At 44.3% G+C, this 23,976-nt stretch overlaps 1 protein-coding gene across 1 annotated transcript in view; it reads right to left on the bottom strand.

Annotated features, from left to right (window-relative positions):
* Positions 1 to 23,976, bottom strand: part of ETV6 (ETS variant transcription factor 6) — a 140,719-nt gene that overhangs the window by 11,348 nt on the left and 105,395 nt on the right. The window contains exons 4-5 of the mRNA XM_032222084.1: positions 20,016 to 20,153; positions 13,504 to 14,046 (exon numbers count right to left, since the gene is read on the bottom strand). Of these exons, the coding sequence (XP_032077975.1) occupies positions 13,504 to 14,046; positions 20,016 to 20,153 (681 nt within the window). The remainder of the gene's footprint in view (positions 1 to 13,503; positions 14,047 to 20,015; positions 20,154 to 23,976) is intronic.

The following is a 23,976-nucleotide window of genomic DNA, read 5'->3' as shown; positions in this document are numbered from 1 at the left end:
GAAAAATGGTCATAAGTCACTTTTTAAAATACTTTGTAACTTCAAATGGTCACGAAACAAATGGTTGTAAATCAAGGACTACCTATATGGGTTTACTTACACACACACACACACACACACACAAATTTGTGTACCGGTAGTCCTCCATGTATGACTGCAATGGAGTCCAAAATTATTTCACTAAGTGAGATGGTTGTGAAATGGATTTGGCCCCATTTTACGACCTCCCTTGCCACAGTTGTGAATCACTGCAGTTGTTCAGTTAGTCTCACAGCTGTTCAGTGAATCCGGCTTCCCCTTTGATTTAGCTTGTCAGGAGGGTCGCAAAACAGGATCAACTTGACCCCGGGACACGACAACCGTCATAAATATGAGTCAATTGCCAAGTGCCTGACTTTTGATTACGTGACCCTGGAGATGCTGTAATGATGATTAAGGGTGAAGAATGGTCGTAAGTCACTTTTTTCAATGCTGTTGTAACTTTTGAACAGTCACTAAATGAACTGCTGTAAGTTGAGGACTACCTTCCCGTCGCCGACTATCCCCTCTGTGCAACTAAAGAATCTCTCGTTGACGAATGGTTTGTATAGCGCTGTTCCAGCCAACTTTAGGAAATTAAACAAAATGAAGTTTGGGGCCACTATTCCACCACCCCCGAGTGTCCCCTTGCATCAGAGGTGGGCTCCTACTGGTTCAGACTGGTTTGGCTGAGTAGGTAGTAATTCGGCTGGTCACGCGCCTGAACCGGTTCTATGTTCGGCGGCGCCATCTTGATTTTCTGTTCCCGCACAACTGCAGAACAATCTTCATTGGAAAAATGTAATTCCCCCCCCTTTTCTAATGTGCGCATGTGCAGACCTTTTAAGGTGCACGTGCACTTTTTGCGCACCTTTTGTGTGCCACCAGATGGCAGCAAACAGTAGGGGCTTTCTCTATCTCCATCTAGTGGTTGCTTATTTTTTTGCAGCCTGACACAAACTTTTTTGCGTGACGAACCGGGAGTAATGCCGACGGGAAGCCACCCCTGCCTTGCATCTCTCATACGGAACTAGCGGACTTCCCGATTTCAAATTCTGAACTCAACTCACACAAGACACACCTTTATCAGAAGGAGAAGAGCTATTTTGAATATTAGAGAACTCTGCCAACAGTTAATTCTGCCACCTGCTTTTGCACTTATCGGCTCTAAATAAGAGAGACAATTTGTCATTCTGAACGCAAAGGTCACTCAGGATAATGCAAAATCCCCCCCCAGTGTCCGGGGTTTTGTGATTGTATGACTGCTTTACTGTGCATGCCACAAATGCTAGAGGCTCAAGAATGCCGTAATCCTTTCGGATAAATGAGGCCTGGAAACAAGAGTTAACAGTTTGATTTTTGGGGAGAGAGGGGGAGTCAAAACGTCTTCAAACAATATGATCATTGTATGCAAAATATTCAGAAGGGGATAAGTGATTGTATAAAGGTATGTTGTTACTAAACAGACGATCAAGAATGTAAGGGAATTAGGTTTATTGAAAAGAAAGAAATATTAATCGTAATTGAATATATGTTGTACAATGAAAGTGAGGTATCTAGTTACATTAGACGGAAAATCTGTGATTGTATATGTAATTGAGAATATGGATGCAAAAACACTTGTAACCAAACAACATGCTCTATGTAATGGATGAGAATTTTTTTTTATGTTGATTTAAAAATAAAAATAAATGTATTCAAACGGTGCTTTTAGATTTGGTTGTTTCTGCAGTCTTTCAGGGGAAAACAGCACCTTGCTGGTGGTGGAATCTTGGGTTTGAAGGCCTCTAGATCACAAAAGGACCAAATAAGAAATCCTAGATTTCTTCAGTATCTAAATCACTTTTCCCAGCCGTTCGGGGAGAAGGGCGGCATATAAATGTAATAATAAATCCAAATCCAATTGCTGGCTATTCTCTACTGGTTTGCTATGAAAATAGAGCTGCTGTATCTGGGCTGCACAAATTTGGGTGGCCACCAGATGGCAGCAAAGAGTAGGGGCTTTATCTCCATCTAGTGGTTGCTTATTTTTTTTGCAGCCTGATGCAAAAAACGCCAAGGAATCTATCAACAGGCTGCTACTCCAACAGATACTGCTACCATGCAAACTACAACAGGTGCTTCTATGGGTCTCTCCATTTTGCTCACCTGGCTCCTTTGCACCTCTGACATCTTTGAAACCATCCAGCAGTTGTCAATGGTCCTACCCGGAAGTGAAATTCAGCTGCTTCGGACCAGTTTGCCCAAACTGGTAGCGGAAATCACGGGTGAGCCTGCCTACCCGCCCCAGCTCTATGCCATCCTATTTAGACACAGTTTTGAGGCCGAGCACATGCGCCAAAGGGGCGCGGGCGAGCAAAGTGACATGTGCAGAAGGTCGGGCGCAAGCATGGAAGTTAGCAGGCATGCATGGGGTGAACCGGTGGCAACAAAATATGGAACCCGCCACTGGTCCAAACAGCCATAATAAATGTATCTGAAACTTTATTGAGGATTGGGCCTAAATCCAAACACAATGGATAGCAACTTTGGTCAAGTGGTTAAGACACCAGGTCTGAATGCAGGAGACGGTGAGTTCAAGTCCCATCTTAAGGATGAAATCTAGCTGGGTGACTTTCAGGTGACCTCTCTCTCACAACCTGACACACCTCATACGGTTGTTGTTGTGTGAAATATAGGAAGAGGAAGGTGTGTTGGATACATCTGCTGCCTTGAGTTATTTGTAAAACGAATACAGGTACTGTATTTTTGGGAGTATAAGATGCACCTTTTTCCCTCAAAAAAGAGGCTGAAAATCTGGGTGCGTCTTATCCACTGAATACAGCATTTTTTGCCTCCCGAAACCCTGTGCCTTCACCAAAATGGCCATGCATAGCTTTTAGAAGGCTTTCAGAGAGCTCCTGGGAGCTGGGGAGGGCAGAAATTAGCAAAAAATGCTCCGTTTTTTGCCCCCCCCAGCCCCCAGCAGCACTCTATAAGCTTCCTAAAGGCTATCCATGCTCTTTTTTTGACAGAAAACAGGCCTATTTTTGTGAAATATGGGCCGTTTTTGCTCACTTTTGGCCCCCCACTCCTCCAGGAGCACTCTAGAAGCCTCCTAAGGGCTATTCATGATCTTTTTTTGGGGGGGAAGGGGGGCGTTTTTGTGAAAAACAGGCCAGTTTGGGAGGTTTGCAGAGTGCAAAAACTTTTTTTAAAAAAATTTCTTCTTCAAAACCTTGTGTCTTATACTCTGGTGCGTCTTATACTCCGAAAAATACTGTCGTTCTCAACTTACCACAGTTCATTTAACGACTGTTCAAAGTTACAAACGGCTCTGAAAAAAGTGACTTATTTCCATTTTTCACACTTATGACCATTACAGTCTCCTCATGGACACGTGACCATTCAGATGCTGGGCAACTGACTCATATTTATGATGGTTGCAATAGCAATAGCAGTAGACTTATATACCGCTTCATAGGGCTTTCAGCCCTCTCTAAGCGGTTTACAGAGAGTCAGCATATTGCCCCCAACAATCTGGGTCCTCATTTTACCAACCTCGGAAGGATGGAAGGCTGAGTCAACCCTGAGCCGGTGAGATTTGAACCGCTGAACTGCTGATCTAGCAGTAGCCTGCAGTGCTGCATTTAACCACTGCGCCACCTTGGCTCTTGCAATGTCTTGGAGTTGTGTGATCCCCTTTTGCCACCATCTGACCAGCAAAGTCAATGGGGAAGCCGGATTCCCTTAACAATTGTCTTCCTAACCTAAGAACTTCAGCGATTCACTTAACAAGTGTGGCAGAAAAGGTTGTAAAATGAAGCAAAATTCACTTAACAAATGTTTCACTTAGTAGCAGAAATTTTGTGGTCATAAATTGAGGACTGCCTGTAAAGGCGGTATACAAATAAATCAATAAGAGTGATGAGTGGAAGGCAATTATCACATCTGCCCAGCTGCGCCCTCCCTCCCTCTCTTTCTCTTTCCCTCCCTCTCTCTCTTTCCCTTCCTCCCCCTCCCCCTCCCTCTCTTTCTCTTTCCTTCTCCCCTCTCCCTCTCTTTGCCTCTCTCTCCCCTCCCTTTCTCTCTCTCTCTCTCTCTTCCCCTCCCACCTCTTTCCCTTCCCCCTCTTTGCCTCTCTCCCCCTCCCTTTCTCTCTCTCTCTTTCCCTTTCTCCCTTTCCCTTTCTCTCCCTCTCTCTCTCCCCCTCTTTGCCTCTCTCTCCCCCTCCCTCTCTCTCACACACACACTCTTCTGCATCAGATATGAGTCTTCTGATCTTCAGCAGTGCCTTATGGATCCTATGTAAGGCTGAAGGGCCAATGCAGATGTATATCTCCTGATGTGAGTTTAGCAATCAAACCAACTTCTAAACTTGCCTATCCTGGAACCAGAGATGCAATTTACTGGGGAGGACATCCAATATATACAATGAATTCCTGCCTATCAGGTTCATTGGGATAGGTACCCTCTGATTAATGGTGCAGGAAGTTCTCAATTGCAAGGTCTAATTTTAATCAAAGGTGATGAAAGTTAAGAGTTGACTTGTTTATTTTTCTAAGGCTAATTTAATTCATTCGTTAGGCAAACTGGGAGGTATAAATGACATGAAAAAGGCTTCCCCTTGCAAGGGGTAGCAAGCTTGATTAAACTGAAAAATAGGCCACACTTGTTTCACTCATTCAATTAAAGAAACCCTCTAATTCAGGGTTCCCCAACCGTGGCAACTTTAAGGCCCGTGGACTTCAACTCCCAGCATTCCCCAGTCAAGATGGCGGGTTGTGGAATGGCATACTTTGCTCTAATTCATTTCAATACAAAGCTTCCATCTTCCCTTGTTCTTTTTTGAACATCATCATTCTGGAACAAGGTTAATAAAATAATAATAATAGGGAAAGTAAAGATGGTGGCCTTATTTCCAGGGGTGCCTCTGGGGGAGGAGGGCGTGTCAAAAAAGACAAGATGGCAGCCATGCTCAAATGACCTTTTCCTTTTCTTTAACGTGTTACATGTACAACATGGTGAAAACTGTGCAGGTATGGCCCACTTACTTGACTTTTTTGACCCTCCGTGAGCCTGATCTCTTTAACAGATTAACAGTGTTGGAAGGGACCTTATAGGTCATCTAGTCCAACCCCCTGCCCAAGCAGGAGACCCTACACCATTTCCGAAAAAGGTCAGTCCAATCTCTTCTTGAAAGTCTCAAGCGATGAAGCTCCCACAACTTCCGAAGGGAACTTCTGTTCCATCGGTTGATTGTTCTCACTGTCAGAAAGTTCCTCCTTATTTCTAGGTTGAATCTCTCCCTGTTTAATTTCCATCCATTATTCCTTGTCTGGCCTTCAGGTGCTTTGGGAAATAGCTTGACCCCTCTCCTCTCTGTGGTAGCCACTCAATTATTGGAAGACTGCTATCATGTCTCCCCTGGTCCTTCTCTTCACTAGACTAGACATACCCCGTTCCTGCAAACATTCATCGTATGTTTTAGTCTCCAGTCCCCTAATCATCCTGGTTGCTCTTCTCTGCACTTTTTCTAGAGTCTCAACATCTTTTTTATAGTGTGGTGACCAAAACCGGATGCAGTACTCTAGGTGTGGTCTTACTAAGGCTTTATAGAGTGGCATTAATACCTCACTTGATCTTGATTGTATCCCTCTATAGGGGGGTGGGTTCCAGCTTCTGCTACTGCTGGTTCGCTCCAGGGGCTTGGGGGTTTGATCTGTAAATGTGTTTTTATTTTCCATTTTCATTTTCGTACAGTCACATATATACTGTGCATAACCTGGGTCATATAACATTAAATAATAAACACAGCCATTCCTCTTATCAACAACCCCCCCAAAATAAAGACCCAATGTAGCCATGCCCAGTTCCTGCAACCGTTCATCGTATGTTTTAGCCTCCAGTCCCCTAATCATCTTGGTTGCTCTTCTCTGCATTTTTTCTTAAAGTCTCAACATATTTTTTTTATAGTGTGGTGACCAAAACTGGATGCAGTACTCTAGGTGTGGTCTTACTAAGGCTTTATAAAGTGGTATTAGTACCTCACTTGATCTTGGTTGTATATTAACGCAATTTAGGATTGCATTGGCGTTTTTGGCTGTCACTGTACACCGCTGGCCTCAATTGATTCTGCTTCTCAGAAGCTCTCTGGGATGGGTGCAGATGTGCAATCATGTGAGCCCAACATTCTGTAACCATCAGCCATGCACGCTGCTTGCCAAGTATCTAAGTTTTGATCGCAAGACCCTGGAAGCACTGCAAGGACAGGGTATACACTGACTTTTTTTCAGCATCCCTGGAGAAAGCCTCATGCTCTGTGTATTTCCCGCGCGCATCCTTTCTACAGGCAGAAAATTCTCCACTTCCGCTGAAGCTAGGAGGCCACGCAACGCAATGCCCCCAACTGCTTTTCACTCCCTACATTCCACATACTGCACAGAGAGGATGTGACATTTAACGTGAAACTGGTCTAACTGGAGGAACAAGCACATCTCCAGGAACCAAAACCAAGTCTCTTTTTCAATACTCCCACCCTCTTTTGACGCTGAGAGCCTTCTTCTCATCAGGAAGTCAGCCCTGCATGGAATCTGTCCTGGGACTGATTTATATCTCAAAGTTTAGCGTTTTGATGTTTTTTTTTACCGTTGACTGAGTAGTCTCCAAATGGATTACAGGCTAATTTGCTGTGTCGAATTCACCTAATAAATCAATTGAGGATAGAGTTGAGACAAGAACTATTTCTATTAGGGCTCACAAAAGAAAAATATAGCAAAGGTGAATTATATTTGATGCTGCATATTTTAACGGCAGCAAGACTGGTCTTTGTACAAAACTGGAAAAGTAAAGAGATCCTCTCCCCACCCACCCCGAACAAGAAATAATAAAGAAGATCCTGACGTGCGCAGGAATGGACAGGGTAACTTTAGAGCTCAAAGACAAGGGTGAGACAATACCACGAACTCTGGGACAAATGGTACTGATGGTTAGAAACGAGGGAAAAAGGATGGGACAGAAAAAACACGGATCAGTTAAGAACTGGAGAATATGGTATGAATATTGTACGATAGGTAGGAATTGGATATGTATATGTACTGATAGTAACTACTGTATTTTTCAGAGTATAAGACGCACCAGAGTATAAGACGCACCAAGGTTTTGAAGAGGCAAATTAAAAAAAAAGTTTTTGCACTCTGCAGACCTCCCAAAAACGGCCCATTTTTCATGAAAACGGGCCCGTTTTTTTTTTCTTCAAAAAAGGGCTGAATAGCTTTTAGGAGGCTTGAAGAGTGCTCCTGGGGACTTGGGAGGGGGGCAAAATTGAGCAAAAAAAGACCAGTTTTTCACTCATTTCTGCCTTCCCCAGCCCCCAGGAACACTCTGCAAGGCTCCTAAAGGCTCTGCAGGGCCATTTTGGTGAAGGGGGCATTGCTTCGGGAGGCAAAAAATGCTGTATTCAGTATATAAGACGCACCCAGATTTTCAGCCTGTTTTTGGAGGGGAAAAAGGCACATCTTATATTCTGAAAAATATGGTATACAATGAAAGGAATTAATGGGTAGGTAATTTGACTGGACTGCACATGCCTATGTAAAGGATATAAACTGTTATTGCTGTAAAAAATCTCTATGGAAATGATTATGCCAGAAATGTCACACTTTGTCCAATGTTTTTAATATTTATCTAATAAAAAACATTTTATTAAAAATAATCAATTGAGGAGAACACATATTTTTACAGTGACTCCATGGGGTTTGTGTTTTTGCACCGAGCCAAATTGCTTTGCTTCAAAAATCTCCTTAATATTTCTTTGGATCCTAGGAGTGGTAACAAGAAGTCATTACCGAACTGGTCTCGAAGGCTTAGATGTTGAGTTGTCAGTGGGGACAAGTCACATTAAGTCAAGATGGAGGTTGCAAGCACATGACTTTGTATGTTTTAGATAAGAAACAGTGGCTGGAACTGGGTAGCAATAGCAGTTAAGACTTATATACCGCTTCATTGCCCTCTCTAAGCGGTTTACAGAATCAGCCTATGGCCCCCACAATCTGGGTCCTCATTTTACTGTCTTCGGAAGGATGGAAGGCTGAGTCAACCTTGAGCCTGGTGAGATTCGAACTGCCAAATTGCAGGCAACTGGCAGACAGCAGAAGTAGCCTGCAGTACTGCATTCTAACCACTGCGACACACAGTGGGTGGTCTGGTTTAATGAAAAGAAGGACTAGAGAAGACATGATAGCAGTGTTCCAATATCTCAGGGGCTGCCACAAAGAAGAGGGAGTCAAGCTATTCTCCAAAGCACCTGAGGGCAGGACAAGAAGCAATGGATGGAGACTAACCTAGGAGAGAAGGAACTTAGAACTAAGGAGAAATTTCCTGACAGTTGGAACAACTGGTGGGAAGGTAACAGCATTCCGTGCTTTCGACATTTAGTCATGCCGGCCACATGATCACGGAGACGTCTTCGGGCAGCGCTGGCTCTTCGGCTTTGAAACGGAGATGAGCACACCCCCCCCCCCCAGAGTTGGGAACAACTAGCACATATGTACGAGGGGAATCTTTACCTGGGGAATTCTGGGAGTTGAAGTCCGCAAGTCTCAAAGTGCTCAAGGTTGGATACCCATGTTCTAGTTTCCTTCTTAGCTGATAAATGAAATCGCCCCACTTTGCAGTAAATGTTGGAATACTTTCAAATTGAAACAAAGACTTAAGAAGAAAAATTATGAACACAAAAAAACTGTGTTTTATTGGCCAGCCATTTAACAAGATGAAGAAAACAAGCAGAAAATCAGAAGGAGATCTCTCCATGGAGATTACAGGTACTCCTCGAGTTATAACCTTTGGAAGGCTTGTGCCCTTTTGTCTCCTGCTTGTCCAGCAGATTTCTTTTTTGAGTGATGCTTGTCTCACTCAGAGAGGCCTGGGCAGCGTGCTGCCCTGGGGGGGGGGGGGACCTTTGGCCATTCTTTCGCAGCTCAGGGAGCTGTCCAGCTCGCATGCGGCTGCTGTGGTAGGGAGAAAATGGATTTTTTTTTTCGCTTTCTTTAAAATTATTCAAGATTATTGGAGACCCAGGATGGCAAACCATCCAGTTGAGGGACTGAGTCGATAACTGGGCGGTACCTGGTGGATCAGGGGCGTGTCCAAAAAACCTATCTGACTCAGTCCAATCAACGAGAGTATAAAGTCAACCCATCCTGGATACTCCTCCCCTCACTATGGAGAACATGCGATTTGATTCAATTCAATTCAGTTCGGTGAATCAGTGGAATGACTTGCTTCCAGAAGTTGTAAATGCTTCAACACTGGAAGTTTTTAAGAAGAGACTGGACAACCGTTTGTCTGAAATGGTACAGGATTTCCTGACTAAGCAGGGGGTTGGACTAGAAGGCCTCCAAGGTCCCTTCCAACTCTCTTATTCTATTCTATTCTGTGATAGAAGCCCTGAGCCATCTTCTCTTTTTTGTCCAGCTCTGGGGAGATCGGAGATGTTTCTTGCAAAGTCTGACACTCAACATTTCCATAAAGCGAAGGAACGATCAACCTGAACTCCAGTTCTGATCATTTTGGGTCCCAGATGAGCACAGGCCGTAGGTCAGAAAACAGAGTTGTGGTTGATGGAAGGGGGACCCTGCCCAGGTCTTGAGACCAACAGGTTGATCCCTGTTCTCGGTTCTTCCTTGTGGCAGGGAGTTCGCAAGAAAACAGGCAAAGCTAATTCAAACCATCCTGGGTTAAATCCATCACTCCCTAATGAGCTGTTTCTCAACCTAAGCAACTTTTAAGACATGTGGATTTGAACTCCCAGAATTCCCCAGCCAACACTGCCCCAACATCTTTCTCTACACAACAACTTTCCTTTTTATTGGGCATTGAGCTTTCGTCATTATCTGGATTGTGAGGAGGGGTGAAATCCAGCAGATTCTGATAACTTCTGGAGAACCGGTGGTGGAAATTTTGAGTAGTTCGGAGAACCGGCAAATGCCACCTGTGGCTGGCCCCAGAATGGGCAGGGAATGGAGATTTTGCAGTATCCTTCCCCTGCCACGCCCACCAAACCACACCACGCCCACCAAACCACGCCCACAGAATCGTTAGTTAAAAAAAAAAAATTGAATTTCACCGCTGACTGTGAGCCACCTCTGCCCCTGCTTCTCTGCTCCCTGAACGGTTTACATTCTGGATGACTGTAATAAAAACAATCACGAAACTGTATGAATGTCTCGAGATTGCTGGCTTGTTTATCATTTCCATTCCAGGCACGTCACATCTATTACAAATGTGGCGTGGACTACGTTCCTTCTAATCTGCATACAGAACTTTGGAGACTGTGCTGGTTTTAGAAAAAAAGGAGTTACCAAAGCAATAATTGAAATGCTGTAGATAAATGAAAGAACCTTTTCTGCTTTAGCAAGAACAGGGCAATTTAGAAGCTACATGAAATTGGATGGAAGGCATTGAAATCCATCTTAAAATTCTTCTATTCACTGAGAATGACAACCCTTAATTTTTCTAGGCTGGTCTATTTCCCTTACTCCTTTCCCTAGCCACAATAGGAGATTTATTCCTCTTAAACCACAGCATTTTTATCAGTCACAAAATAAACATCTTTTTTTTTGAGAAACGTTATGAGTGGGAAAAAAATCAAGAAAGATTAACGAGAAAGCGAAGACTATTTATTCTGTCCAAAAAATTGTCCCCAGTTTTATTAACATAAGTTTCCTAAAACTACAGCTGGCCAAAATAAATAAACTATTTTTCCTTCTTAAAAGAAGCGTAAATATATTTTTATTCTGAGAGCAATCAGAACTGGAAAAGATCTCGGGAAGAGTCAAAGCCAGATTCGCCTAACAACATGTGATTCACTTAAAGACCGCAGTGATAGGCTAAACCAGAGTTCCCCAAACTTCCCAGCTTTACGGACCGGTGGGGGGAACAGGGGCAGAGAGGGGGTGGGTCCGTGCGAGCATTGGGCAAGCGTACATGCAGCTTCTTTTGCGTGAGCAGCAGGCACACACACCTGCCACAATCCCCATGGGCAAATGGAGCATGGACACATGTGCTTATCCATTACTCACACAAATGGAGATGAGCGAGCACGCTCGCCCACCACTTCCTCAGCCCAGTTCCAAAAGGCTCAAAACCAGGGGTGAAATCCAGCAGGTTCTGGAGAACTGGTAGCGGAAACTTTGAGTAGTTTGGAGAATTGGCAAATGCCACCTCTGGCTGGCCCCAAAGTGGGTGGGAATGGAGCTTTTGCAGTATCCTTCCCCTGAAGTGGGCAGGGAATGGAGATTATACAGTATCCTTCCCCTGGAGTGGGAATGGAGATTTTGCAGTAACCTTCCCCTGGAGTGGGAATAGAGATTTTGCAGTATCCTTCCCCTAGAGTGGGGTGGGAATGGAGATTTTGCAGTATCCTTCCCCTGGAGTGGAGATTTTGCAGTATTCTTCACCTAGAGTGGGGAGGGAATGGAGATTTTGTAGTAACCTTCCCCTGGAGTGGGGTGGGAATGGAGATTTTGCAGTATCCTTCCCCTGGAGTGGGGAGGGAATGGAGATTTTGCAGCATCCTTCCCCTGCCACATCTACCAAGCTACACCCTGCCCACCAAGCTACGCCCACAGAACCAGTAGTAAAAATATTTGAATTTCACCATTGCTCAAGACCCAGTATTGGTCCTCAGGCTGGGGTTGGGGACCCCTGTGCTAAACAACCATGAAAAAATGGCGATAAAATCGGGTGAGAGTCCCTTAACAACCACTTTGGTTAGCAATGGAAATTTGAGTCCAAATTGTGTCTGTTAGTTGAGGAGTGTGTAGTGCATCCCTGCCTTCCCTATTCCCTTGCATAATCCTGGTTCAGCTTGTGGCCCATTCTGCATTTTTAGGAGAAATCTGGGACATGGATCTAGCTAAGGCACAGAAGTGTGCAGATGCATCCCTGTTAGTGAAAGCTGTGGGTTTTATTCTAAAGCAGAGGTGGGGAAGTATGGGCCCTTTAAGACTTGTGGACTTCAACTCCCAGAATTCCTGGCTGGCTCAGGAATTCTGGGAGTTGAAGTCCACAAAAGGGCCATAGCCCACTCCTGTTCTAAAGAGACAACCATGATAGGCATGGTTACACCTGGTGGGACCCAGAAGAAGGGCCTTCTCTGTGGTGGCCCCTTTCTGGAACATCCCCCCCACCCAAGAGATTAGAATGGTCCCCATTCTAGCACTTTTCCAGAAGGCGCTGAAGATCTGGTCCTGCAAGCAGGCTTGGGGAACCCAGAGCGGGGTGGAGCCCATTAAATGACTCGTGTGATCTGGGGCGAGTGGTAATTTTAGTATATTAATTTATTATATAACTCTTATTATTTGTTTTTTTAAGTTTTATTTATTTTATTTGTATTACATTCAATCCAAATTTCATTAAATAGTGTGTGGTCTGGGTGCAATCACATTTAAGCAGTCATCATATTAATCTTTGCTTTAGTATTCATATAATAATAATAATAATAACAACAACAACAACAACAACAATGCTTTGGAAGAGCACCCAGTGTGCCAATTAGCAGTGGTAATTCCAGTGGTAATTGGCACACTGAGTGCTATTCCAAAAGCACTGGAATTACATTTAAAACAGTTAAAAATTGACAAAATCACCATCAGTCAAATGCAAAAAGCCGCACTGCTTGGATCTGCATGCATATTACGAAAATACGTTACAACGTCCTAGGCCTCTGGGTGGGGCCCGACTAGTAACCAATGCCAAATCCGGCGAAACAACTGGCCACTGTGATACAATTGTATAATAATAATAATAATGATGATGATGTAATAGCATATAATGATATAATAACAGTAATACTTAACATCGTCATCTTTAGCAACTCTCCTCTTTGATACTTTGTCTTTTAATATCTCTTCCCTTCTAACTTCTGTCTCTCCTATCTAGCTATCAATGCATAAAAAATTAAGCATGTCCCATGTCCAAAGAAGAAAAATAAAGTAAGAAAAAATAAAGAAAGAGAGGGGAGGTAAGGAAGAATAACTCCAGGTAACAGCAAAAAAAATATCCCTTCATCATCTCATTGCCAGCTTCAGTTAAAGTTGCTATGCCTTATAGAAAAGAAACGAAAAGGCAAGTCCAAACCACAATAGGAAAAAAAAAATTATTTAACCATTGTCTATTTGCCCGCCTCGATGTTTTAGTTGCTATGCTTTTTTTGACCTGCCTCCCTTATTTCTCCCTTTCACCTCTAATTCTATCTATATCCTTGGATTTTTGGCCTAAATATTCCTCCCATCTCTACCCTCTTCTACTGCCTAACTTCTGGGCTTTCTATTCCAGCCCCCGCCTTCCTTTCAATCATATCGTCCGACCTTCTTGATATATTTTCGTTTTATTGCTTTTGTATGAGGTTTCATATTCTGTAAGCCGCCTCGAGTCTCCACGCACGAACAGGCAGCAATATAAACCCCCTAAATAAATCAAAACAGATAAATACATGGTACTGACCTGCGATTCTCCCAATTGGCATTGCGTGCTCTTCAGGGGGCGAGACGGACACCATGATGTGGTTCATGAACGCCAACTCTTCGCGGTGGGACAAGTTGATGGGCTTCACCTCTCTGTGCAGCCCATCTTCAGACAACCTCGAAGCTTTGAAGTCAACTGAGTGTCGGGGGTTCAGTATCAAGGGGTGCATTATCGGACTAGGCATCAACTGGATGACCCTGGTATTTTCCTGGCGAGGGCTGGAAGGCTTCTGAGCAACTTCCGACGGTGTCGGACAATGGTTGCTTTCAGCCGGAGATACCGAGAGAGGATAAGACTCCTGATGGTTGTTCTCTTGGTGTCGCGTGCCCAAGAGCCGCTCAGCTGGCGAGAGGCGACGAATAGTGTTCTCCAGGGGGGACTTCAAGGTCCGCTGTTCAGACTCTGGGGAAGGCCTGTGATTGGCGGTGAGGGGGGATCTGGAGCGGTGTAAGAGTTCAATGGTAGGTGGATTATGATGCATCGAGTCCGTTGACTGTCTCGTAGCTCTTGAGATAAAGTTGTCTGTGAAACAAAGAAAAAAAAAGATAAGAAATAAGAAATAAAAAAAAATCAGGTGCCATTAAATGGGCCAATAAAACTATATGTACTCTTACAACCTGTAGATGAAATAATTTTTTAAAAAATTATTTAGTTTATTGCCATTGCACATCGTACAACGAAATTAAATGCCATCTTCAGGGTACATTATAACTATAGAAATAAAAACATAAACACACATCCTTCACATGCTATATAATTGAATGAAAACCCAATATTTCATTAATATTATACCATACGCACTGTTCCATAGAATTCAGTATAGTTACTGCCCTGGGATAGAAGCTGTTTTTCAGCCTATTTGTCCTTGTTTTTATTAATCCTGTACCGTCTGCCAGATGGTAATAGTTAAAAAAAAAAGGGGGTGGCCAGGATGAGATGGATCTTTAAGAATGTTTTGAACTTTCTTAAGGCAGCGGGAGCTATAAAGCTCTCCCAAAGAGGGGAGAGGGTAACTAATGATCCTCTGGGCAATGACGTTGACCCTCTGGAGCGCTCTCTTATCTGCCACTGTGCAATTGGCAAACCATACACAAGTGCAATAAGTTCAAATAATCTCTATGATGCAGCGGTAGAAGGTCACCAGCAGTTTTTCATCCAGTTGCTGTTTCCGGAGAAGTCTCAGGTCGTATAATCTCTGCTGGGCCCTTTTGACCAGGGCTGCAATGTGAGCGCCCCAGGACAGGTCCTCTTTTATGATAACACCCAGAAACTTAAAACTGACCACTTGCTCCACTTGGTCCCCTTGATAACCAAGGGCTGGATGTCTGATCTATTCCTTCTATAGTCCCCTATAAGCTCCTTGGTCTTATTGGTGTTAAGGACCAAGTTCTTAAGTTATAAAGAAATTGTAACTTAAGTAACAGCTACCCCATATTTTTGGAAAAGTCTGGGAAGAATCACACTTCTTGCCATCTTGAGCATAAAAAGTCTGAATGAAGCCTCCATGATATATAACACCTATGCATGCACACGCACACACACGGACGCAAATACCAGGAAACACTGTCAAAATTAGGGGAAAATAGTCACCTAACTGCATATTGTGTAAAAATGATTAGGGTATAGGGTTTGTGCATCCACAAACACCTACCAGGTCTCAAAAGATATGGCGAGCCCTCCTTCATCTCGCAACATATGGAAAGACCAAGCCACAGTTTCATCTGGGAAACTATTAGCGTCTTACATCAAGCCAAGTCCAAAAATGTTAGGCAATTCCCAGAAGCTGGTCTTTCAGACAAATCAGCCTTCAACAAACCCCTAGAGATAAACTATATTTACATACCAGTCAAAAGAGACAATAAACAAAAACCTAGGGAGGAAACAAAAAGACTAGAACATATCCATCTAAGTAGCCCACTCTCAGACAAGCAGGGATTAATACCAGACAAAAAATCAGGCAGAAAGTAACACTCTAATCAAGGAACCACCAAGGAAGTCAAGATACCCTCACCAAATCTGGCATGGCAAGCTACTGCATATAAGCAGGCAGGAAACCACCAGACTCACTCAGGATGGATACTATTACCAAGTTGGGTAATGAAACAGCTGCAAAGAACCAACTTAACACCAAGTTCACAATTCTACCCTGAGATATAGATACACTTTTTTTCAACTTGGAAAGTCCTGACTGTTAAGTCAACAAGACTCACGGGAAGTCTTGAGAACTGTTGTCTAAATACAGATAGGGAAACAGGTTGAAGAAGGTGTAAAGTTATATTAGCATGAGAGCTGATCACATTTTCAGCCACTGCTTTTCAGAAAACCCTTTCCTAAATGCTTATGGTCCCTACCATTCCCAATGAAATAATATGCACAGAAATTTAAAGACTCTGAAATACTCACAATGGAGGAATGGTTGGTGAAGATGATAGAATGTGCAAAATTGACTTGTTTAATTAGAGAAAAGACAATAACTACATTTGTTAGTAACTGGAAATCCTTTGTGGACTTCCTTTTTTTTACTGATAATAGAAAAAATATAATTGTGATCTATGGGTTTGCCGATTACCAAGGTTAGATGGAAAGGAGAGAAGTCATTATGTAATCTTAGAGAGAGAGAGAGAGAGAGAGAGAGAGAGAGAGAGAGAGAGAGAGAGAGAGAGAATAAAATTGAAATGCATTTATTGCTGCAATGAAGATTGGAAGTAATTTCTTTATATTTTGCTTTTCTTTTCTCCTTTTTCCTTTCCCTTCTTCTCACCACTCTCCTTTTCCTTTATTTCCTTTTTCCTTTGCGTGATTTTATTCTGTAACGATGTCTTCAGTAAGAATCCATTGGGAAAAAAAAATATCATGCTGTGTTTTATTGCTGTGCCAAACATCAGGTCTCCTGCCTTTTCAGATTCAAGAAGACCTACACAAGAATACCGCAACATCCCCCCAGTGTGAGATGTGGAAAAACTGGGAAAAGACACAACGTGTTGCTATTGCAAGGGGGGAACAGTTTGCACTCTTTTGGAAAGCCAAGACAGGGACTTTATAAAAAGGTAAAGGTTCCCCCTCGCACATATGTGCTGGTCGTTCCCGACTCTAGGGGGCAGTGCTCATCTCTGTTTCAAAGCCAAAGAGCCAGCGCTGTCCAAAGATGCCTCTGTGGTCAAGTGGCCGCTGTGACTAAATGCCGAAGGTGCACCGAAGGCTGTTACCTTCCCACCAAAGGTGATTCCTATTTTTCTACTCACATTTTAACCTGCTTTCGAACTGCTAGGTTGGCAGAAACTGGGACAAGTAACGGGAGCTCACTCCGCTATGTGGCGTTAGGGATTCGAACTGCCGATCTTCCTGATCGACAAGCTCAGTGTCTTAGTCACTGGAAGGGGTTCTATACCCCCATGGAAATCTTCAAATTTAGTGGAACTGTAATTAATTCCAGCCCATTTGTGTGACTCCCTAACCCTACCTACCCCTTTTCAGCAGGGAGCATTTCTGCTTTTCCATAGCGCAGGGACTGTTTGAAAGATTTACAAAGTCCCAAGTAACGTTTTAGATCCCCCCCCCTTGCAATCCCAAGAGGTCCTTTGCTGAAGACACCCCCCCCCAGGGGTCACATCCGGCTGGGATTCTTCCAGTGCCTCGCAGTGACCTCCGCCTGACTCCAGCCCCCTCAGACGCTCCTCATGTCCAAAGACAGCACCCACCCGTTTCCTGGCTGGAGCTGGAAAGGAAACGGGCTTGGTGTGGATTTTATGATTCACACAGCCAAAGTCATAAACAAGAAAGGTCTCTCTTTGTTTCGCTATTTAGGTCAATCTTGCCCGAATGGGCACAAGAAAAGTGAGAACCCGGGTGCCAAGCCAGGCCCCTGTCTGCGGTGACTGAATAATGTTTGCAAAGGGGAGAGAGAGAACAAACGACAAATTTTAGGCCCTTGTGTGGCCTCGGGGTGAGGCTCTTTCTGGGGAGCAGAGCAAATCAAGGATGCAGAAGGAAAAACAGGCTTCTGGATTCTGACGCTGCATGAGCATCTAAATCAGATGGAAACCCTGGTAACAATCAGACCTGTGGACTTTAACTCCCAGAAACCCCCAGCATACTGGTGTTGTGGCCTGCCAGCAGAGCTGGCAGCAGATTCGGACAGTGAGGAGGTTGGGGAGGAACCTGGGCCAGTCCTGGAGTCTGGGGAAGGCTCTGATGAGAGCTCTGTGTCAGAGGCAGAGATGGGGCCAAGGCCATCTGACAGTTATCAGCTGCCTTCAGAGTCGGACAACGGTGAGGCAGAGGAACAGCTGGAGCCTGTTCCCGGTGTGCGCATGCGCAGAGTTGCCAGATGAAGGGAACGGCTAAAGAACAGGGGTCGACCTGGGAGTAAGGCAGAGGTGGTATTCAGCAGGTTCTGACCAGTTCTGGAGAACCGGTAGGGGAAAGTTTGAGTAGTTTGGAGAACCGGTAAATACCACCTCTGACTGGCCCCACCCCCATCTATTCTCCGCCTCCCGAGTCCCAGCTCATTGGGAGGAAATGGGGATTTTGCAGTATCCTTCCCCTGCCACGCCCACTAAGCCACACAGAAGGGTCTGATGAGGGCTCTGTGTCGGAGGCAGAGAGGGGGCCAGAGCCATATGCCAGTTGTCAGCTGCCTTCAGAGTCGGGCATCAGTGAGGCAGACGAACAGTTGGAGCCTGTTCCCAGTGTGCACATGCGCAGAGTTGCCAGAGGAAGGGAATAGCTAAAGAACAGTGATTGACTTGGGAATAAGGCCAGAGGTGGACGGTGAATGGCCCTTCCCAGAGGGAATAAAAGAGGAGCGATAGGGGAGTGGAGTTTGCAGGAGACAATTAGTTCGCTTAATTGATTCGTGACTTTCCGAGACTCCTTGCCAAGTTTTGCAGATATCGGCCTGGCAGCTCTCCAAGCCAGATGTGGTCTGTGACTGTAAAATCCTCCCTTGAAAGACTTTGCTGGATGTGAATGAGCAGAATTCGCAGTGAATTAATAAAAGAGTTTTTTGTCAGGACAAGGAGTTTGCTTTGTGCTCTTGGGAAGCCTCAGTCAGAACAGTACCTGGGGGAGATGGGATTATCCACCTGTGAACTTTCGGTAGAAAGGGTTTCTCTCTCAGTCCAATATCAGAACAAACACGGTGACATTTTCTCCAACTCATATTAAAGGGCATACGATTGTGTGAGAAGCGGCTTTCTTCATCAGATACACGGTACTAAATTGATGCGGGATGAAGGAAGCTGCAACCGACAGAAGCTTTTTGCCTTTTTAGTAATGTGTGAGTTGGAGAAAAAAAAATGCTAACAGTCACCTCCCAAATTTGGGCTACCATAGAACAGACTCAGCTTTCCTTCTACAATCCTTCTCCCCGGCTAGAAGAATCTGCAGCTGCAATTAAATCAGTAATTCCAACGAAACACCCCCTTCCTCAGCTTTTCACTTCTACCAGAAATGCAAACGTACAGCTTTAATTATAGAAGCCGGAAATGAAAGAAAACGATCAAAGAGATTTTGGAGCTTTGGAGAAGGCGGTCGCTGATGAAGTCTGGCCAAGTATAGGGCATGATGTCTTCAGATGATTGTGGTGGAGGGGTGGGTGAAAAACAGCTCGGAAACAGTGTTTCTGACCCACTAACTTAATCAGAGTCTGTTAATCTTTCAAAGGCAGTTGGCCTGCAGAGACATCCATGGTTGGAGGCAACAACCTTATTTTTCAGACTATAAGACACACTGGAGTATAAGACGCACCATGATTTTGAAGAGGTACATTAAAAAAAAAGGTTTTGCAGTCTGCAGGCCTCCCAAACTCTCTGCACACTTCATTTTTTTGCCAAATGAAGGGCATGCAGAGCTTTGGGAGGCTTGTACAGTGCTCCTGGGGGCTGGGGGGGAGGCAAAAACGGTCCGCTTTTTGCTCATTTTTGCCCTCCCGAGCCCCCAGGAGCACTTTGCAAGCCTCCCAAAGCCTCTGCACATCCATTTTTGAAAAGAGAGTGGGGTTTCAGGAGGCCACAAATGCTGTATTCAGTGTATAAGACGCACCCAGATTTTCACCCTCTTTTTTGGGGGGGGGGGAAAGGTGCGTCTTATACTCCGAAAAATATGGTAAGGCACTGGGGAATTCTGGGACTTGAAGTCTGCACATCTTAAAGTTGTCAGGTTTGGGAAATATGGTTCTAACTTTTCAAGCCTACTCAGGATTCATAAATCACAGTTATTAGAAGTGATCTAAATAGGATGCCACACACATTCCATGTGTCACACTGATGATGTTACCTAGCTGTGTAACGAAACATCTGCAAGAAAACAACCAATCCCAGAGAGCACCAAGGGGACTCTTCATTTCAACCCTGATTTGCAAACATAAACATTCTTTTTTATCAGTATGCTTCCCCCCACCCCACATCAATTGTCTTCTTTCATTCCACAACATCACCTGACCTGTTCGTGTCATTTTGCTCCTCGTAAAACAAAGAGACCTTTGCAGTTACCTTCATCGTGATTCTGGTGCAGCATGGCATCTGGCGGAGGAGCGTGAACAGAATTCCCAGGGTGGAAGAAGGGAGAAAACAACATATGAGAATTTCTTTGCTTCAAGATGTGCTGAAGGAGCTCATATAAAACATCACCTGGAAGAAGAGGAGGAAGAAGAAAAACGCCAACTCAGGAAAATGAATTTTTAAAGAGTTTGATACTGCAAGGATACTGCAATATCCCCATACTCTCCCCACTCCAGGGGAAGGATACTGTAAAATCTCCATTCCCTCCCCACTCCAGGGGAAGGATACTGTAAAATCTCCATTCCCTCCCCACTCCAGGGGAAGGATACTGTAAAATCTCCATTCCCTCCCCACTCCAGGGGAAGGATACTGTAAAATCTCCATTCCCACCCCACTCCAGGGGAAGGATACTGTAAAATCTCCATTCCCTCCCCACTCCAGGGGAAGGATACTGTAAAATCTCCATTCCCTCCCCACTCCAGGGGAAGGATACTGTAAAATCTCCATTCCCACCCCACTCCAGGGGAAGGATACTGTAAAATCTCCATTCCCTCCCCACTCCAGGGGAAGGATACCTTAAAATCTCCATTCCCTCCCCACTCCAGGGGAAGGATACTGCAAAATCTCCATTCCCTCCCCACTCCAGGGAAAGGATACTGTAAAATCTCCATTCCCTCCCCACTCCAGGGGAAGGATACTGTAAAATCTCCATTCCCTCCCCACTCCAGGGGAAGGATACTGTAAAATCTCCATTCCCTCCCCACTCCAGGGGAAGGATACTGCAAAATCTCCATTCCCTCCCCACTCCAGGGGAAGGATACTGCAAAATCTCCATTCCCTCCCCACTCCAGGGGAAGGATACTGCAAAATCTCCATTCCCTCCCCACTCCAGGGAAAGGATACTGTAAAATCTCCATTCCCTCCCCACTCCAGGGGAAGGATACTGTAAAATCTCCATTCCCTCCCCACTCCAGGAGAAGGATACTGTAAAATCTCCACTCCCCCCCCACTCCAGGGGAAGGATACTGTAAAATCTCCACTCCCCCCCCACTCCAGGGGAAGGATACTGTAAAATCTCCATTCCCTCCCCACTCCAGGGGAAGGATACTGTAAAATCTCCATTCCCTCCCCACTCCAGGGGAAGGATACTGTAAAATCTCCATTCCCTCCCCACTCCAGGGGAAGGATACTGTAAAATCTCCATTCCCTGCACACTCCAGGGGAAGGATACTGTAAAATCTTCATTCCCTCCCCACTCCAGGGGAAGGATACCGTAAATTCTTCATTCCCTCCCCACTCCAGGGGAAGGATACTGTAAAATCTCCATTTCCTGCACACTCCAGGGGAAGGATACTGTAAAATCTTCATTCCCTCCCCACTCCAGGGGAAGGATACTGTAAAATTTCCACTCCCCCCCCCACTCCAGGGGAAGGATAATGTAAAATCTCCACTCCCCCCCCCACTCCAGGGGAAGGATACTGTAAAATCTCCATTCCCTCCCCACTCCAGGGGAAGGATACTGTAAAATCTTCATTCTCTCCCCACTCCAGGGGAAGGATACTGTAAAATCTTCATTCCCTCCCCACTCCAGGGGAAGGATACTGCAAAATCCTCATTCCTTCCCGATCAGCTGGGACTCAGGAGGCAGAGAATAGATGGGGGCGGGGCCAGTCAGAGGTGGTATTTACCAGTTCTCCAAACTACTCAAAATTTCCACTACTGGTACTCCAGAACTGGTCAGAATCTGCTGAATACCACCTCTGGTTATCAGTCACTTTTTCCACTGCTGTTGTAACTTTCGCTAAACAATCTTTCGCTCAACGAAAGATTGTACATCAAGGACTACCTCACATTTGACGGAAGGTGAGATCCATCAAATCAGTTCTTTTAAGGAATGATGGAGGGAATGGGGCTCTGAGGACTGGTTTTTTAAATCCATCATGGGCAGCCAAAAGGCAGGAGAAGGTCCAGAATTTTCTTTTCTCATTTCAGAACAAAAAACTGAAGTCACATGGAGGTAGATTCTGATTTAATTTTGGCAATGTAGCAAACTAGAATACCAGATGACTTCTCTTAAGTGATCCTACCCATCTACTCTGCATTCACTCAGTATCCCAGCATTTAGAAAACAGCCTTATCTATTGGACTGAGCAAATCTAGACAGCATCCTAAAAAGCAGAGACACCACCCTGCCAACAAAAGTGTGTATAGTCAAGGCTATGGTTTTCCCAGTTGCAATGTATGGCTGTGAAAGTTGGACCATAAGGAAGGCTGAGCACCAAAGAATGGAGGCCTTTGAACTCTGGTGCTGGAGAAGACTCCTGCGAGTCCCTTGGTCTGCAAGGCAATCCAACCGGTCAGTCCCAGAGGAGATCAGTCCTGGCTGCTCTTTAGAAGGCCAAATCCTGAAGAGGAAACTCAAGTACTTTGGCCACCTAATGAGAAGGAAGGACTCACTGGAAAAGAGCCTGATGCTGGGAAAGATTGAGGGCAAAAGAAAAACGGGACAACAGAGAATGAGGTGGCTGGATGGAGTCACTGAAGCAGTCGGCGTGAGCTTAAATGGACTCCAGAGGATGGTAGAGGACAGGAAGGCCTGGAGGAACGTTGTCCGTGGGGTCGCGATGGGTCGGACACAACTTCACAACTAACAACAAATGCTAGATTGACAGATTGACTTTCAGAGTTTCACATACCAAGCTAAAGCACTTTTGTGTAGCTGGAGTTATAATTTGGTCAGCTTTCTAAAGTTGTGTTGCAGTTATTTTTAATGCTACAACTTGCCCACTATTACTCTTTAATACATTCTTCACCTCTGCTATATACTCTTTCCAGTAACATTATATGCTGCTCTGAATATCTTGCATGAAGTAAGTTATGAATATTTCCAACACATGCATTTTTCACATCATACCAGCAATTATTCTTGCAAAAATATGACAATTACCAGAAGTCAAAAGAATTAGTCAAGAATTAATACTTCAGACTAGCCTTATCTCATTTTTTTTTTAAATTGGCTAATTTTCTAATTGTACAAATGCTCTAATCATAATACATCCTACCACTGACAAAATATTCTGTGACATCCCAATTTGCTATCTAGTTAACTGGACAATAAAATGGACACATGGTCGGCTGCAAAATTGTATGCAAAAACTAATCTTCAGTTACTCCTTTTCACACCTGTGGCATGCTACGATATTCATTTTGTACCCTCTCTCCCACAATATTTTGTATTACTGACTTGGAGGAGGAAAATGCTTATCAGATTTGCAGATGACAAAAATGAATAAAACAGCCAATACTCTGGAAAATGGAAATAAAATTTGTATGATGAGAATGAATCAAATTTCCATTTTCCCCATCCCACTTATCCCTCTCCCCTAAAAAAGAGTTTGGAATTGTTTTATTTCTCCCTTCACTAAGTTCTTGTATTATTTAAAATAATGATCAAAATGGAATCAATGTTAAATGGAATTTGTTTGCTGTTAGGGTCCATCCCATCTAAACTAAATGGGGTGGCCATTTCTGCAACAAGTAAAAATGTGTAATAATCAAAAGTAAAGGTAAAAGTTCCCCTCGCATATATGTGCTAGTCGTTCCCGACTCTAGGGGGCAGTGCTCAGCCGAAGAGCCAGCAGTGCCCGAAGATGTCTCCATGGTCATGTGGCCACATGACTAAACACCGAAGGCGCACGGAACGCTGTTACCTTCTCACCAAAGGTGATTCCTATTTTTCTACTTGCATTTTTTACATGCTTTCAAACTGCTAGGTTGGCAGAAGCTGGGACAAGGAAAGGGAGCTCACTCCATTACGCGGTGCTAGGGATTCGAACCGCCAAACTTTTTGATTGACAACCCAGTGTCTTAGCCATTGATCCACCACGTCCCTTATAAAAATAATGCGAACGCAATAAAGTTTAATTAAAAATATTGCAGATGAAGATTCTCA

Source organism: Thamnophis elegans, chromosome 7, assembly GCF_009769535.1.
Source record: "Thamnophis elegans isolate rThaEle1 chromosome 7, rThaEle1.pri, whole genome shotgun sequence".
NCBI lineage: Eukaryota > Metazoa > Chordata > Lepidosauria > Squamata > Colubridae > Thamnophis > Thamnophis elegans.
The sequence above is the reverse complement of the archived record's forward strand: the minus strand, read 5'-3'. Positions and strand labels throughout refer to the sequence as shown.